This window comes from Oncorhynchus mykiss, chromosome 26, assembly GCF_057628025.1.
Source record: "Oncorhynchus mykiss isolate SJ-2025 chromosome 26, ASM5762802v1, whole genome shotgun sequence".
NCBI lineage: Eukaryota > Metazoa > Chordata > Actinopteri > Salmoniformes > Salmonidae > Oncorhynchus > Oncorhynchus mykiss.
The window spans coordinates 30,567,501-30,587,486 of NC_143047.1; the positions used below are offsets into that span (position 1 = coordinate 30,567,501).

A 19,986-nucleotide genomic window follows, 5' to 3' on the forward strand; every position below is an offset into this window, starting at 1 on the left:
TCCTGGCACCACTCCACCAGAGCCCTCACCTCCTCCCTATAGGCCGTCTCGTCATTGTTGGTAATCAGAATGCAAACTTGATGATTGAGTTGGAGGCTTGCATGGCCACGCAGTCATGGCGGAACAGGCAGTATAGGAGGGAGCTGAGAACGCACCCTTGTGGGGGCCCCTATGTTGAAGATCAGCAAATTGGAGCTGTTGTTTCCTACCTTCACCACCTGAGGGCGGCCCATCAGGAAGTCCAGGACCCAGTTGCACAGGGCGGGGTTCAAACCCAGGGCCCCTAGCGTAATGATGAGTTTGGAGGGTAATATGGTGTTGAATGCTGAGCTGTAGTCAATGAAAATCATTCTTATATAGGTACAGTGCCTTGCGAAAGTATTCGGCCCCCTTGAACTTTGCGACCTTTTGCCACATTTCAGGCTTCAAACATAAAGATATAAAACTGTATTTTTTTGTGAAGAATCAACAAGTGGGACACAATCATGAAGTGGAACGACATTTATTGGATATTTCAAACGTTTTTAACAAATCAAAAACTGAAAAATTGGCCGTGCAAAATTATTCATCCCCTTTACTTTCAGTGCAGCAAACTCTCTCCAGAAGTTCAGTGAGGATCTCTGAATGATCCAATGTTGACCTAAATGACTAATGATGATAAATACAATCCACCTGTGTGTAATCAAGTCTCCGTATAAATGCACCTGCACTGTGATAGTCTCAGAGGTCCGTTAAAAGCGCAGAGAGCATCATGAAGAACAAGGAACACACCAGGCAGGCCCGAGATACTGTTGTGAAGAAGTTTAAAGCCGGATTTGGATACAAAAAGATTTCCCAAGCTATAAACATCCCAAGGAGCACTGTGCAAGCGATAATATTGAAATGGAAGGAGTATCAGACCACTGCAAATCTACCAAGACCTGGTCGTCCCTCTAAACTTTCAGCTCATACAAGGAGAAGACTGATCAGAGATGCAGCCAAGAGGACCATGATCACTCTGGATGAACTGCAGAGATCTACAGCTGAGGTGGGAGACTCTGTCCATAGGACAACAATCAGTCGTATATTGCACAAATCTGGCCTTTATGGAAGAGTGGCAAGAAGAAAGCCATTTCTTAAAGATATCCATAAAAAGTGTTGTTTAAAGTTTGCCACAAGCCACCTGGGAGACACACCAAACATGTGGAAGAAGGTGCTCTGGTCAGATGAAACCAAAATTGAACTTTTTGGCAACAATGCAAAATGTTATGTTTGGCGTAAAAGCAACACAGCTCATCAGCCTGAACACACCATCCCCACTGTCAAACATGGTGGTGGCAGCATCATGGTTTGGGCCTGCTTTTCTTCAGCAGGGACAGGGAAGATGGTTAAAATTGATGGGAAGATGGATGGAGCCAAATACAGGACCATTCTGGAAGAAAACCTGATGGAGTCTGCAAAAGACCTGAGACTGGGATGGAGATTTGTCTTCCAACAAGACAATGATCCAAAACATAAAGCAAAATATACAATGGAATGGTTCAAAAATAAACATATCCAGGTGTTAGAATGCCCAAGTCAAAGTCCAGACCTGAATCCAATCGAGAATCTGTGGAAAGAACTGAAAACTGCTGTTCACAAATGCTCTCCATCCAACCTCATGGGAAAAAAATTCAGTCTCTCGATGTGCAAAAGTGATAGAGACATACCCCAAGCGACTTACAGCTGTAATCGCAGCAAAAGGTGGCGCTACAAAGTATTAACTTAAGGGGGCTGAATAATTTTGCACGCCCAATTTTTCAGTTTTTGATTTGTTAAAAAAGTTTGAAATATCCAATAAATGTCGTTCCACTTCATGATTGTGTCCCACTTGTTGTTGATTCTTCACAAAAAATACAGTTTTATATCTTTATGTTTGAAGCCTGAAATGTGGCAAAAGGTCGCAAAGTTCAAGGGGGCCGAATACTTTCGCAAGGCACTGTATTCCTCTTGTCTAGATGGAATAGGGCAGTGTGCAGTGTGATGGCGATTGCATCATCTGTGGATCTCTCTATACCCCCTCCCCTCTCTCCCTTACATCCCTTCTCTCTCCTCTCTATCCCCAAGTTCTGTGGTAGTTAGTATGTCCTACTCTACTGTGATAGAGCCTACCATATCATCAGACTGAACTTTCATTATGTACCAAGTCAGCTCTCATTAGACCCTGTGTGTGTGTGTGTGTGTGTGTGTGTGTGTGTGTGTGTGTGTGTGTGTGTGTGTGTGTGTGTGTGTGTGTGTGTGTGTTTGTGTGTGTGTGAGAGAGAGAGAGTCCACCAAGGTCATGTCACTACCAGTGTCTGTGTTTACAGGATTCCTGGTCTAGTCTTAGATTACCTGTCTCTGTCAATATCAGGTTAGCCATAGCCTTGTCGCGAACCAGGCTCACGCGTGACTTTAGCGGTATGACAACGTGAGACTAGGTCAGCCATGTTATAGGTCTATTAGGACTTGTTGCAGAATGTAAATCAGAGAATGTAAACCCTTACAGGCTTCTCACTTCCTGGCTACCTGGATATATTTCAGGATTCACCTAGTCCTTGTTCCGATTCTCCTCTCTTCTACGAAAATGTGCACTTGCACACACCCTGTCATGGATTTCAAAGGATTGCTGTAAACATTGGCTGGAGGGAGTATCCACCATCCATGGCAGGGAGTGTAGAAGTGAACACTTTGAGAGGAGGGTGGAGAATCAGGATGTAGCACTAGAGTAGAGGGACTGCCTGCACCCAACAGTCCCTGTCCATTCTCTTATGGTGCTGAACTTCAGAATTCCGATTCCATTGAATCAAATCAAATCAAATCAAATCAAATGTTATTGGTCACATACACATGGTTAGCAGATGTTAATGCGAGTGTAGCGAAATGCTTGTGCTTCTAGTTCCGACAATGCAGTAATAACCAACAAGTAATCTAACTAACAATACCAAAACTATTGTCTTATACACAGTGTCAGGGGATAAATAATATGTACATAAGGATATATGAATGAGTGATGGTACAGAGCAGCATAGGCAAGATACAGTAGATGGTATCGGGTACAGTATATACATGAGGTGAGTATGTAAACAAAGTGGCATAGTTAAAGTGGCTAGTGATACATGTATTACATAAGGATGCAGTCGATGATATAGAGTACAGTATATACGTATGCATATGAGATGAATAATGTAGGGTAAGTAACATTATATAAGGTAGCATTGTTTAAAGTGGCTAGTGATATATTTACATCATTTCCCATCAATTCCCATTATTAAAGTGGCTGGAGTTGAGTCAGTGTCAGTGTCAGTGTGTTGGCAGCAGCCACTCAATGTTAGTGGTGGCTGTTTAACAGTCTGATGGCCTTGAGATAGAAGCTGTTTTTCAGTCTCTCGGTCCCAGCTTTGATGCACCTGTACTGACCTCGCCTTCTGGATGATAGCGGGGTGAACAGGCAGTGGCTCGGGTGGTTGATGTCCTTGATGATCTTTATGGCCTTCCTGTAACATCGGGTGGTGTAGGTGTCCTGGAGGGCAGGTAGTTTGCCCCCGGTGATGCGTTGTGCAGACCTCACTACCCTCTGGAGAGCCTTACGGTTGTGGGCGGAGCAGTTGCCGTACCAGGCGGTGATACAGCCCGCCAGGATGCTCTCGATTGTGCATCTGTAGAAGTTTGTGAGTGCTTTTGGTGACAAACCGAATTTCTTCAGCCTCCTGAGGTTGAAGAGGCGCTGCTGCGCCTTCTTCACGATGCTGTCTGTGTGAGTGGACCAATTCAGTTTTTCTGTGATGTGTATGCCGAGGAACTTAAAACTTGCTACCCTCTCCACTACTGTTCCATCGATGTGGATAGGGGGGTGTTCCCTCTGCTGTTTCCTGAAGTCCACAATCATCTCCTTAGTTTTGTTGACGTTGAGTGTGAGGTTATTTTCCTGACACCACACTCCGAGGGCCCTCACCTCCTCCCTGTAGGCCGTCTCGTCGTTGTTGGTAATCAAGCCTACCACTGTTGTGTCGTCCGCAAACTTGATGATTAAGTTGGAGGCGTGCGTGGCCACGCAGTCGTGGGTGAACAGGGAGTACAGGAGAGGGCTCAGAACGCACCCTTGTGGGGCCCCAGTGTTGAGGATCAGCGGGGTGGAGATGTTGTTGCCTACCCTCACCACCTGGGGGCGGCCCGTCAGGAAGTCCAGTACCCAGTTGCACAGGGCGGGGTCGAGACCCAGGGTCTCGAGCTTGATGACGAGCTTGGAGGGTACTATGGTGTTGAATGCCGAGCTGTAGTCGATGAACAGCATTCTCACATAGGTATTCCTCTTGTCCAGATGGGTTAGGGCAGTGTGCAGTGTGGTTGAGATTGCATCGTCTGTCGACCTATTTGGGCGGTAAGCAAATTGGAGTGGGTCTAGGGTGTCGGGTAGGGTGGAGGTGATATGGTCCTTGACTAGTCTCTCAAAGCACTTCATGATGACGGAAGATGACGCTGTCCACTTCCGTGGGTCTGGATATCAGATCTCCCCTATTAGCTTGATTGATTGATTGAGCCTTTTACTCCTGTGGCAAGTTCACCAAGTCATATCTCAGTCCAGACATGCATGTTAACATTCTGCCTTTTTCATTTCCCCTGACAGAGCACAATAAGCACCGTCTATGCAAGAGCACAGAGTACATGAACCTTCACTTTAAAGTCAAGTGGTTCCACAACGAGTACGTCCGCGAACTGGCTGCCTTCAAGGACACACCCCCTGAGTATTCTCTGTAAGTAGTGTACTGCACACACACATACACACACACACACACACACACACACACACACACACACACACACACACACACACACACACACACACACACAGATGCACACAGATTATGCCCCCAAAACATGCTACCTCTCACCATTACCAATACCAGGGGAGGTAAGCATTTTTCGGGATATTTATGCTTTTTCACTCATCATGATTCACAATTCCTTCATAATTATCCGTAATCATGGTACATTCTTTTAGTTTTAAAAGGGTTCTTCGGGCTATCTCCATAGGATAACCCTTTTTACCTCCAGATAGAACCCTTTTCTACATGGAACCCAAAAGAGTTCTAACTGGAACCAAATGTATTTTATTAGGATACCCATTAGCCGATGCCAATGGCAACAACTAGTCTTACTGGGGTCCGACACAAAACAAAATCCCAATAAAATATAACAATAAAACCTAACAATTTACAATAAAAGGGACTCCAAAATGATCCAATACATTATTTACCATTTCTATTGGGCACAACATAATCCGAAACACAACTGAAACAAACTGCAAATGCATCCAACAAGTTTGTAGAGTCACATGCCAGGAATATGGGACCAAATACTACACTTTTGACTAAATGTAATACACTACAAGTGAACTGTCAAATACTTATGACACCTTCAAATGGGGGGACCAGATAGATAAAGTGCTTTCATTTCTAAACAGTAAAACAGATGTGAATGAAAATACCCTCAAATTAAAGGTGACATTCTGAACTGTTGCCTTGTATTAAACATTTCATCTCAAATCCAAAATGCTGGAGTTTAAAAACAAATCAAATGTTTTAGCTTCACTTTCCAAATAAATACACACACATTACACCAGCTGAGTGTTCTCTGTAAATACTACAGCACGGTGTTTTATCCTTGATGATGTCATGTTGTCTCCAACAGGAAAAGACATATTACTTTAATCAGCAAATAAATACAGTCATTCAATCAACCTACACAAACACACCCTACATGTACAACTGAGTATTCACTGGAAGTACTGTAATATACCCAGACAAACACACCCTACATGTACAACTGAGTATTCACTGGAAGTACTGTAATATACCCAGACAAACACACCCTACATGTACAACTGAGTATTCACTGGAAGTACTGTAATATACCCAGACAAACACACCCTACATGTACAACTGAGTATTCACTGGAAGTACTGTAATATACCCAGACAAACACACCCTACATGTACAACTGAGTATTCACTGGAAGTACTGTAATATACCCAGACAAACACACCCTACATGTACAACTGAGTATTCACTGGAAGTACTGTAATATACCCAGACAAACACACACTACATGTACAACTGAGTATTCACTGGAAGTACTGTAATATACCCAGACAAACACACCCTACATGTACAACTGAGTTTTCTCTGGAAGTACTGTAATATACCCAGACAAACACACCCTACATGTACAACTGAGTATTCACTGGAAGTACTGTAATATACCCAGACACAAACACACCCTACATGTACAACTGAGTTTTCTCTGGAAGTACTGTAATATACCCAGACAAACACACCCTACATGTACAACTGAGTATTCTCTGGAAGTACTGTAATATACCCAGACAAACACACCCTACATGTACAACTGAGTTTTCTCTGGAAGTACTGTAATATACCCAGACAAACACACCCTACATGTACAACTGAGTATTCACTGGAAGTACTGTAATATACCCAGACAAACACACCCTACACGTACAACTGAGTTTTCTCTGGAAGTACTGTAATATACCCAGACAAACACACCCTACATGTACAACTGAGTATTCACTGGAAGTACTGTAATATACCCAGACAAACACACCCTACATGTACAACTGAGTTTTCTCTGGAAGTACTGTAATATACCCAGACAAACACACCCTACATGTACAACTGAGTATTTACTGGAAGTTCTGTAATATACCCAGACAAACACACCCTACATGTACAACTGAGTATTCACTGGAAGTACTGTAATATACCCAGACAAACACACCCTACATGTACAACTGAGTATTCACTGGAAGTACTGTAATATACCCAGACAAACACACCCTACATGTACAACTGAGTATTCACTGGAAGTACTGTAATATACCCAGACAAACACACCCTACATGTACAACTGAGTATTCTCTGGAAGTACTGTAATATACCCAGACAAACACACCCTACATGTACAACTGAGTATTCACTGGAAGTACTGTAATATACCCAGACAAACACACCCTACATGTACAACTGAGTATTCACTGGAAGTACTGTAATATACCCAGACAAACACACCATACATGTACAACTGAGTATTCTCTGGAAGTACTGTAATATACCCATACAAACACACCCTACATGTACAACTGAGTATTCTCTGGAAGTACTGTAATATACCCAGACAAACACACCCTACATGTACAACTGAGTATTCTCTGGAAGTACTGTAATATACCCAGACAAACACACCCTACATGTACAACTGAGTATTCACTGGAAGTACTGTAATATACCCAGACAAACACACCCTACATGTACAACTGAGTATTCACTGGAAGTACTGTAATATACCCACACAATCACACCCTACATGTACAACTGAGTATTCTCTGGAAGTACTGTAATATACCCAGACAAACACACCCTACATGTACAACTGAGTATTCTCTGGAAGTACTGTAATATACCCATACAAACACACCCTACATGTACAACTGAGTATTCACTGGAAGTACTGTAATATACCCATACAAACACACCCTACAAGTACAACTGAGTATTCTCTGGAAGTACTGTAATATACCTACACAAACACACCCTACATGTACAACTGAGTATTCACTGGAAGTACTGTAATATACCCATACAAACACACCCTACATGTACAACTGAGTATTCTCTGGAAGTACTGTAATATACCCAGACAAACACACCCTACATGTACAACTGAGTATTCTCTGGAAGTACTGTAATATACCCAGACAAACACACCCTACATGTACAACTGAGTATTCTCTGGAAGTACTGTAATATACCCAGACAAACACACCCTACATGTACAACTGAGTATTCACTGGAAGTACTGTAATATACCCAGACAAACACACCCTACATGTACAACTGAGTATTCACTGGAAGTACTGTAATATACCCAGACAAACACACCCTACATGTACAACTGAGTATTCACTGGAAGTACTGTAATATACTCAGACAAACACACCCTACATGTACAACTGAGTATTCACTGGAAGTACTGTAATATACCCATACAAACACACCCTACATGTACAACTGAGTATTCACTGGAAGTACTGTAATATACCCAGACAAACACACCCTACATGTACAACTGAGTATTCACTGGAAGTACTGTAATATACCCAGACAAACACACCCTACATGTACAACTGAGTATTCTCTGGAAGTACTGTAATATACCCAGACAAACACACCCTACATGTACAACTGAGTATTCACTGGAAGTACTGTAATATACCCAGACAAACACACCCTACATGTACAACTGAGTATTCACTGGAAGTACTGTAATATACCCAGACAAACACACCCTACATGTACAACTGAGTATTCACTGGAAGTACTGTAATATACCCAGACAAACACACCCTACATGTACAACTGAGTATTCTCTGGAAGTACTGTAATATACCCAGACAAACACACCCTACATGTACAACTGAGTATTCACTGGAAGTACTGTAATATACCCAGACAAACACACCCTACATGTACAACTGAGTATTCACTGGAAGTACTGTAATATACCCAGACAAACACACCCTACATGTACAACTGAGTATTCACTGGAAGTACTGTAATATACCCAGACAAACACACCCTACATGTACAACTGAGTATTCACTGGAAGTACTGTAATATACCCAGACAAACACACCCTACATGTACAACTGAGTATTCACTGGAAGTACTGTAATATACCCAGACAAACACACCCTACATGTACAACTGAGTATTCTCTGGAAGTACTGTAATATACCCAGACAAACACACCCTACATGTACAACTGAGTATTCACTGGAAGTACTGTAATATACCCAGACAAACACACCCTACATGTACAACTGAGTATTCACTGGAAGTACTGTAATATACCCAGACAAACACACCCTACATGTACAACTGAGTATTCTCTGGAAGTACTGTAATATACCCAGACAAACACACCCTACATGTACAACTGAGTATTCACTGGAAGTACTGTAATATACCCAGACAAACACACCCTACATGTACAACTGAGTATTCACTGGAAGTACTGTAATATACCCAGACAAACACACCCTACATGTACAACTGAGTATTCACTGGAAGTACTGTAATATACCCAGACAAACACACCCTACATGTACAACTGAGTATTCACTGGAAGTACTGTAATATACCCAGACAAACACACACTACATGTACAACTGAGTATTCACTGGAAGTACTGTAATATACCCAGACAAACACACACTACATGTACAACTGAGTATTCACTGGAAGTACTGTAATATACCCAGACAAACACACCCTACATGTACAACTGAGTATTCACTGGAAGTATTGTAATATACCCAGACAAACACACCCTACATGTACAACTGAGTATTCTCTGGAAGTACTGTAATATACCCAGACAAACACACCCTACATGTACAACTGAGTTTTCTCTGGAAGTACTGTAATATACCCAGACAAACACACCCTACATGTACAACTGAGTATTCTCTGGAAGTACTGTAATATACCCAGACAAACACACCCTACATGTACAACTGTGTATTCTCTGGAAGTACTGTAAAATACCCAGACAAACACACCCTACATGTACAACTGAGTATTTTCTGGAAGTTCTGTAATATACACACACACAAAAACACACACCAAGTTCAGTTTACTTCCTGAATTGATTGAATTGAAATAGAATGTAGCCCATCCCTGCCATACATCTTAAAACCCAAAGTGCTTTACAAATCAGCATTTAAAACTAGATTGAAAACATTTAAGGAGAGGATGTCAGGTAAAAGACAGGTTGATTGTATTATGAATACTGCTCTCCCAGACAACCTTGCTAGTGCCCTCACATAGAAGCACCTCCCTGTCACTGCTGGTCAAACAGCATCCAATCCATTACAGAGTGAGTTGTGAATGACAGCTCACAGTCCCACCCACCTGCTGCTGTCATTTAAACACAAAGCACCTTCGGGAGTTAAGGACACACACACCGCCCACCTTATTTATGATCCCTTTCTCTTGTGGCAGATGCCCTTAATCAAGGAGCGCAGCAGGGAATACACTTTTAACACACACACACTTTGAATACTATGTACAGTGTACTCACTGTGTGTGTGTGTGTGTGTGTGTGTGTGTGTGTGTGTGTGTGTGTGTGTGTGTGTGTGTGTGTGTGTGTGTGTGTGTGTGTGTGTGTCTGTGTGTGTGTGTGTGCGTGCGTGCGTGCGTGTGTGTGTGTGTGTCCTCCAGGTGGTTCGAGCCGTTTGTCATTCAGTGGCTGTCTGAGAATGAGGATGTTGCCATGGACTTCCTACACGGAGCTCTGGGGAGCGACAAGAAGCTTGGCGTGAGTACTCACACACGCTCCTCTTTTCTCACTCGCTCACTCTCACTCGTTCACTGTCTGGTCGTCCTCTGTCTCTTCTCAGTGAGGGATGAATAAATAACAGCAGTGTTGACATACAGCACACTGCTGCTCTGCTCACCCCAATGAAATACTGCACCATTGTGAAGTACTAAAGCTCTCTCTGTCTCTCCCTATCTCTCTCTCTCTCCTCTTTTTCTCTCTCGGCCAATCTATTTCTCTCCTCTCTTTCTCCCCCTTCTCTTTCTCGCTCTCTCCCTCCTTCTCTGTCTCTTTCTCTTTCTCTGTCTCTCTGTCTCTTTCTCTTTCTCTAGTTCCAGCCAACGTCGGAACATGTCCTGTTCTCCTGTTCGGTGGTGGATGTGTTCACTCAGCTCAACCAGAGTTTTGAGATCATTAAGAAGCTGGAGTGCCCCAACCCACAGGCCCTGGCTCACTTCATGTGCCGCTTTGCTAAGGTCAGGCACGAACCCCCAACCTAATGTCCCTAGCTGTGTGTGTGTGTGTGTGTGTGTGTGTGTGTGTGTGTGTGTGTGTGTGTGTGTGTGTGTGTGTGTGTGTGTGTGTGTGTTTTGTGTGTGTGTGTGTGTGTGTGTGTGTGTGTGTGTGTGTGTGTGTGTGTGTGTGTGTGTGTGTGTGTGTGTGTGTGTGTGTGTGTGTGTGCGTGTGTGTGTGTGTGTGTTCCTGTGTGTGTGTGTCTGTTTGACTGTGTGTGTGTCCAATACTATTGATATTGTTACAACTCAGTATTGTTCATTCCTTTTCTTGTATTTTTTCTAGACCATCAACAAAGTTCTGTTGCAGTATGCTGCAATCATAACCAAGGATTTTGGCTTGTATCTGAACCAGGAGAAAGTGGTAAGTGTTCTCTGGATGCACATAATGATCATTCTGCACACAAAAAAAGATGGACCAGCACATCTATTATTCACCTAAACTTCCCTCTGGCCAGTCTGGTTCTGAATAGTACTGTTACATTCTATATGTATAATAACATGACTGTGTCTCTGTGACAGCCCTGCATCCTCATCAACAACATCCAGCAGCTCAGAGTTCAGCTGGAGAAGATGTTTGAGTCCATGGGAGGCAAACAGGTCTGTACTGTAGCAACCCATTACCTTTATACATACCCCTTACCCTTTACCCCAACCCCAAGACCATGAGAGGCAAGCAGGTCTGGATCTCTTCTTCCCCCCTCATATCCCCATGTTCCCAGACCCTCCCTGGCCCTAATCCCTGTCCTACCCCATCAGACAATCCTCACCTTCCCCCTAGATCTGTCACTATCCCTCTGAAGACTGGTTCTATTTCTCCACTCTTCTAACTCTTCTCCCTCCATCCTGTCTGGTCTTGTACGTTCTACGTTGTTTCTTTTATAAATGTTGTTTTATAAATGTTTGATGAATGTATGGAGGAAAGCCCTTAGTCTGTGTCTTGGGTTTCAGATATTCTAGCATGTCCCCCACGACTCTTTCTGTCTGTCTGTCTCTCTGTCTGTCTCTCTGTCTCTCCCCCTAAGTCTGTCTACCTCAAACTCTGTCTGTCTGTCTCTCTGTCTGTCTCTCTGCCTGTCTCTCTGTCTGTTTCTCCCTCTAAGTCTGTATGTCTGTCCCCCTCTAGCCTGTCTGTCTGTCCACCTCTAAGTCTGTCTGTCTGTCTTTCTGTCTCTCTATGTCTGTCTGTCTCTAAATCCATCTATCTGTCTCTCTGTCTGCCCCCCCCCCCCCCCCTAAGTCTCTGTCTGTAAGTCTATCTGTCCCCCTGCTCTAAGTCTATCTGTCAGTCTGTCTCTCTACATCTGTCTGTCTGTCTGTCTGTCTGTCTGTCTGTCTGTCTGTATGTATGTATGTATGTATGTATGTATGTCTGTCCCCCTCTAAGTATGTCTGTCTGACCCTCTAAGTCTGTCTGTCTGTAAGTCCATCTGTCTGTCTATCTGCCTCTGTCTGTCCCCTCTAAGTATGTCTGTCTCTCTCTCTCTCTCTCTCTGTCTCTCTATTTGTCTGTCTCTAAGTCTATATGTCTGTCTCTCTGCCTCTCTGTCTGATCCCCCCTCTAAGTATATCTGTATGTCTGTCTCTCTGCCTCTAAGTCTATCTGTCTGTCTCTAAATCTGTCTGTCTGTCTTTCTACCTGTCTCGAAGTCTGTCTGTCTCGCTGCCTCTTCCTGTAAATCTATCTGTCTGCCTGTCTCCCTCTAAGTCTATCTGTCTGTCTGTCTCTCTGTCTCTCCCTCTATGTCTGTCTGTCTGTCTCTCTGCCTCTCCCTGTAAGTATATCTGTCTGTCTGTCTGTCTGTCTGTCTGTCTGTCTGTCTGTCTGTCTGTCTCTCTCTCTCTCTCTCTCTCTCTCTCTCTCTCTCTCTCTCTCTCTCTCTCTCTCTCTCTCTCTCTCTCTCTCTCTCTCCCTCTCTCCCTCTCTCCCTCTCTCCCTCTCCCTCTCTGCCTGTGTCTGTGTCTGTCTAATCCTGAGAATATAGCAACAGTTTTCTGTTATGTGCATGGTGTCTCTCTCTCCCTCTCCCTCTCTGCCTGTGTCTGTCTCTCTCTCTCCCTCTCTCCCTCTCTCCCTCTCCCTCTCTGCCTGTGTCTGTGTCTGTCTAATCCTGAGAATATAGCAACAGTTTTCTGTTATGTGCATGGTGTCTCTCTCCTGTTTCTAACATTTTAAATGCCTTGAGTTTTGTCTTCTGTGGTCTTGTGTTTCCCCATTCTACCCTGCTCTCTTTCAAGGAGGAGGGGGCTGTGTCCTTTTGCAAGGTGTGTAGTATAGGACTCCTACCTCCTGCCATCATAACCCCCCTTTACTAAACATAGGACTCCTACCTCCTACCATCCTAACCCCCCTTTACTAAACATAGGACTCCTACCTCCTACCATCCTAACCCCCCTTACAAAACATAGGACTCCTATCTCCTACCATCATAACCCCCCTTTACTAATCATAGGACTCCTACCTCCTACCATCCTAACCCTCCTTACAAAACATAGGACTCCTATCTCCTACCATCATAACCCCCCTTTATTTAAACATAGGACTCCTACCTCCTACCATCCTAACCCCCCTTTACTAAACATAGGACTCCTACCTCCTACCATCCTAACCCCCCTTACTAAACATAGGACTCCTACCTCCTACCATCCTAACCCCCCTTACTAAACGTAGGACTCCTACCACCTACCATCCTAACCCCCCTTTACTAAACATAGGACTCCTACCTCCTACCATCCTAACCCCCCTTTACTAAACATAGAACTCATACCATCCTACCTAACACCCTTTACTAAACAGAACTCCTACCATCCTACCTAACACCCTTTACTAAACATATAACTCCTACCTAACACCCTTTACTAAACAGAACTCCTACCATCCTACCTAACACCCTTTACTAAACATAGAACTCCTACCATCCTACCTAACACCCTTTACTAAACAGAACTCCTACCTAACACCCTTTACTAAACATATAACTCCTACCTAACACCCTTTACTAAACAGAACTCCTACCTAACACCCTTTACTAAACATAGAACTCCTACCTAACACCCTTTACTAAACATATAACTCCTACCTAACACCCTTTACTAAACATAGAACTCCTACCTAACACAATTTACTAAACAGAACTTCTACCATCCTACCTAACACTCTTTACTAAACAGAACTACTACCTAACACCCTTTACTAAACAGAACTACTACCATCCTACCTAACACCCTTTACTAAACAGATCTCTTACCATCCTACCTAACACTCTTTACTAAACAGAACTACTACCTAACACCCTTTACTAAACAGAACTACTACCATCCTACCTAACACCCTTTACTAAACAGAACTAATACCATCTTACCTAACACCCTTTACTAAACAGAACTCCTACCATCCTACCTAACACCCTTTACTAAACATAGAACTCCTACCATCCTACCTAACACCCTTTACTAAACAGAACTCCTACCATCCTACCTAACACCCTTTACTAAACAGAACTACTACCATCCTACCTAACACCCTTTACTAAACATAGAACTCCTACCATCCTACCTGACACCCTTTACTAAACATAGAACTCCTACCATCCTACCTAACACCCTTTACTAAACAGAACTCCTACCATCCTACCTAACACCCTTTACTAAACATAGAACTCCTACCTAACACCCATTACTAAACAGAACTCCTACCATCCTACCTAACACCCTTTAATAAACAGAACTCCTACCATCCTACCTAACACCCTTTACTAAACAGAACTCCTACCATCCTACCTAACACCCTTTACTAAACAGAACTCCTACCATCCTACCTAACACCCTTTACTAAACAGAACTCCTACCTAACACCCTTTACTAAACAGAACTCCTACCATCCTACCTAACACCCTTTTTCTAAACAGAACTCCTAACATCCTACCTAACACCCTTTAATAAACAGAACTCCTACCATCCTACCCAACGACCTTTACTAAACAGCCTACCTAACACCCTTTACTGAACATAGAACTCCTACCATCCTAACCCCCCTTTACTAAACATAGAACTCCTTCCATCCTACCTAACACTCTTTACTAAACATAGAACTCCTACCATCCTACCTAACACCCTTTACTAAACAGAACTCCTACCATCCTACCTAACACCCTTTACTAAACATAGAACTCCTACCATCCTACCTAACACCCTTTACTAAACAGAACTCCTACCATCCTACCTAACACCCTTTACTAAACAGAACTCCTACCATCCTACCTAACACCCTTTACTAAACATAGAACTCCTACTATCCTACCTAACACCCTTTACTAAACAGAACTACTACCATCCTACCTAACACCCTTTACTAAACATAGAACTCCTACCATCCTACCTAACACCCTTTACTAAACATAGAACTCCTACCTAACACCCTTTACTAAACAGAACTCCTACCATCCTACCTAACACCCTTTAATAAACAGAACTCCTACCATCCTACCTAACACCCTTTACTAAACAGAACTCCTACCATCCTACCTAACACCCTTTACTAAACAGAACTCCTACCATCCTACCTAACACCCTTTACTAAACAGAACTCCTACCTAACACCCTTTACTAAACAGAACTCCTACCATCCTACCTAACACCCTTTAATAAACAGAACTCCTACCATCCTACCCAACGACCTTTACTAAACAGCCTACCTAACACCCTTTACTGAACATAGAACTCCTACCATCCTAACCCCCCTTTACTAAACATAGAACTCCTTCCATCCTACCTAACACTCTTTACTAAACATAGAACTCCTACCATCCTACCTAACACCCTTTACTAAACAGAACTCCTACCATCCTACCTAACACCCTTTACTAAACATAGAACTCCTACCATCCTACCTAACACCCTTTACTAAACAGAACTCCTACCATCCTACCTAACACCCTTTACTAAACAGAACTCCTACCATCCTACCTAACACCCTTTACTAAACATAGAACTCCTACTATCCTACCTAACACCCTTTACTAAACAGAACTACTACCATCCTACCTAACACCCTTTACTAAACATAGAACTCCTACCATCCTACCTAACACCCTTTACTAAACATAGAACTCCTACCTAACACCCTTTACTAAACAGAACTCCTACCATCCTACCTAACACCCTTTTTCTAAACAGAACTCCTACCATCCTACCTAACACCCTTTCCTAAACATAGAACTCCTACCATCCTACCTAACACCCTTTACTAAACAGAACTCCTACCATCCTACCTAACACCCTTTACTAAACATAGAACTCCTACCTAACACCCTTTACTAAACAGAACTCCTACCATTCTACCTAACACCCTTTAATAAACAGAACTCCTACCATCCTACCTAACACCCTTTACTAAACAGAACTCCTACCATCCTACCTAACACCCTTTACTAAACAGAACTCCTACCATCCTACCTAACACCCTTTACGAAACAGAACTCCTACCTAACACCCTTTACTAAACAGAACTCCTACCATCCTACCTAACACCCTTTTTCTAAACAGAACTCCTAACATCCTACCTAACACCCTTTAATAAACAGAACTCCTACCATCCTACCTAACGACCTTTACTAAACAGCCTACCTAACACCCTTTACTGAACATAGAACTCCTACCATCCTAACCCCCCTTTACTAAACATAGAACTCCTTCCATCCTACCTAACACTCTTTACTAAACATAGAACTCCTACCATCCTACCTAACACCCTTTACTAAACAGAACTCCTACCATCCTACCGAACACCCTTTACTAAACATAGAACTCCTACCATCCTACCTAACACCCTTTACTAAACAGAACTCCTACCATCCTACCTAACACCCTTTACTAAACATAGAACTCCTACCATCCTACCTAACACCCTTTACTAAACAGAACTACTACCATCCTACCTAACACCCTTTACTAAACATAACTACTACCATCCTACCTAACACCCTTTACTAAACATAGAACTCCTACCATCCTACCTAACACCCTTTACTAAACATAGAACTCCTACCTAACACCCTTTACTAAACAGAACTCCTACCATCCTACCTAACACCCTTTTTCTAAACAGAACTCCTACCATCCTACCTAACACCCTTTACTAAACATAGAACTCCTACCATCCTACCTAACACCCTTTACTAAACAGAACTCCTACCATCCTACCTAACACCCTTTACTAAACAGAACTCCTACCATCCTACCTAACACCCTTTACTAAACATAGAACTCCTACCTAACACAATTTACTAAACAGAACTCCTACCATCCTACCTAACACCCTTTACTAAACAGAACTCCTACCATCCTAACCAACACCCTTTATTAAACAGCCTACCTAACACCCTTTACTAAACAGAACTCCTACCATCCTACCTAACACCCTTTACTAAACAGAACTCCTACCATCCTACCTAACACCCTTTACTAAACAGAACTACTACCTAACACCCTTTACTAAACATAACTCCTACCATCCTACCTAACACCCTTTACTAAACATAGAACTCCTACCATCCTACCTAACACCCTTTACTAAACAGAACTCCTACCATCCTACCTAACACCCTTTACTAAACAGAACTCCTACCATCCTACCTAACACACTTTACTAAACATAGAACTCCTACCTAACACCCTTTACTAAACAGAACTCATACCATCCTACCTAACACCCTTTAATAAACAGAACTCCTACCATCCTACCTAACACCCTTTACTAAACAGAACTCCTACCATCCTACCTAACACCCTTTACTAAACAGAACTCCTACCATCCTACCTAACACCCTTTACTAAACAGAACTCCTACCTAACACCCTTTACTAAACAGAACTCCTACCATTCTACCTAACACCCTTTTTCTAAACAGAACTCCTAACATCCTACCTAACACCCTTTAATAAACAGAACTCCTACCATCCTACCTAACACCCTTTACTAAACAGAACTCCTACCTAACACCCTTTACTAAACAGAACTCCTACCATCCTACCTAACACCCTTTAATAAACAGAACTCCTACCATACTACCTAACACCCTTTACTAAACAGAACTCCTACCTAACACCCTTTACTAAACAGAACTCCTACCATCCTACCTAACACCCTTTACTAAACAGAACTCCTACCATCCTACCTAACACCCTTCACTAAACAGAACTCCTACCTAACACCCTTTACTAAACAGAACTCCTACCATCCTACCTAACACCCTTTTTCTAAACAGAACTCCTAACATCCTACCTAACACCCTTTAATAAACAGAACTCCTACCATCCTACCTAACGACCTTTACTAAACAGCCTACCTAACACCCTTTACTGAACATAGAACTCCTACCATCCTAACCCCCCTTTACTAAACATAGAACTCCTTCCATCCTACCTAACACTCTTTACTAAACATAGAACTCCTACCATCCTACCTAACACCTTTTACTAAACAGAACTCCTACCATCCTACCTAACACCCTTTACTAAACATAGAACTCCTACCATCCTACCTAACACCCTTTACTAAACATAACTCCTACCATCCTACCTAACACCCTTTACTAAACAGAACTCCTACCATCCTACCTAACACCCTTTACTAAACATAGAACTCCTACCATCCTACCTAACACCCTTTACTAAACAGAACTACTACCATCCTACCTAACACCCTTTACTAAACATAGAACTCCTACCATCCTACCTAACACCCTTTACTAAACATAGAACTCCTACCTAACACCCTTTACTAAACAGAACTCCTACCATCCTACCTAACACCCTTTTTCTAAACAGAACTCCTACCATCCTACCTAACACCCTTTACTAAACATAGAACTCCTACCATCCTACCTAACACCCTTTACTAAACAGAACTCCTACCATCCTACCTAACACCCTTTACTAAACAGAACTCCTACCATCCTACCTAACACCCTTTACTAAACATAGAACTCCTACCTAACACCCTTTACTAAACAGAACTCCTACCATCCTACCTAACACCCTTTACTAAACAGAACTCCTACCATCCTACCTAACACCCTTTACTAAACAGAACTCCTACCATCCTACCTAACACCCTTTACTAAACAGAACTCCTACCATCCTACCTAACAGCCTTTACTAAACAGAACTCCTACCATCCTACCTAACACCCTTTACTAAACAGAACTCCTACCATCCTACCTAACACCCTTTACTAAACAGATCTCCTACCATCCTACCTAACACTCTTTACTAAACATAGAATTCCTACCATCCTACCTAACACCCTTTACTAAATAGAACTCCTACCATCCTACCTAATACCCTTTCCTAAACAGAACTCCTACCATCCTACCTAACACCCTTTACTAAACATAGAACTCCTACCATCCTACCTAACACCCTTTACTAAACAGAACTCCTACCATCCTACCTAACACCCTTTACTAAACAGAACTCCTACCATCCTACCTAACACCCTTTACTAAACATAGAACTCCTACCATCCTACCTAACACCCTTTACTAAACAGAACTACTACCATCCTACCTAACACCCTTTACTAAACAGAACTACTACCATCCTACCTAACACCCTTTACTAAACATAGAACTCCTACCATCCTACCTAACACCCTTTACTAAACATAGAACTCCTACCACCCTACCTAACACCCTTTACTAAACAGAACTCCTACCATCCTACCTAACACCCTTTACTAAACATAGAACTCCTACCTAACACAATTTACTAAACAGAACTCCTACCTAACACCCTTTACTAAACATAACTCCTACCATCCTACCTAACACCCTTTTTCTAAACACAACTCCTACCATCCTACCTAACACCCTTTACTAAACAGAACTCCTATCATCCTACCTAACACCATTTATTAAACAGCCTACCTAACACCCTTTACTAAACAGCCTACCTAACACCCTTTACTAAACAGAACTCCTACCATCCTACCTAACATCCTTTACTAAACAGAACTACTACCTAACACCCTTTACTAAACATAACTACTACCATCCTACCTAACACCCTTTACTAAA

The 19,986-nt window shown here is 42.5% G+C and overlaps 1 protein-coding gene across 1 annotated transcript in view; it reads left to right on the plus strand.

The window, feature by feature from the left end:
* The window catches only part of LOC110506127 (protein unc-13 homolog C), a 301,686-nt gene that overhangs the window by 133,373 nt on the left and 148,327 nt on the right, over positions 1–19,986 (plus strand). The window contains exons 20-25 of the mRNA XM_090222664.1: positions 4,625–4,751; positions 10,302–10,398; positions 10,731–10,874; positions 11,197–11,274; positions 11,433–11,510; positions 13,149–13,175. Of these exons, the coding sequence (XP_090078790.1) occupies positions 4,625–4,751; positions 10,302–10,398; positions 10,731–10,874; positions 11,197–11,274; positions 11,433–11,510; positions 13,149–13,175 (551 nt within the window). The remainder of the gene's footprint in view (positions 1–4,624; positions 4,752–10,301; positions 10,399–10,730; positions 10,875–11,196; positions 11,275–11,432; positions 11,511–13,148; positions 13,176–19,986) is intronic.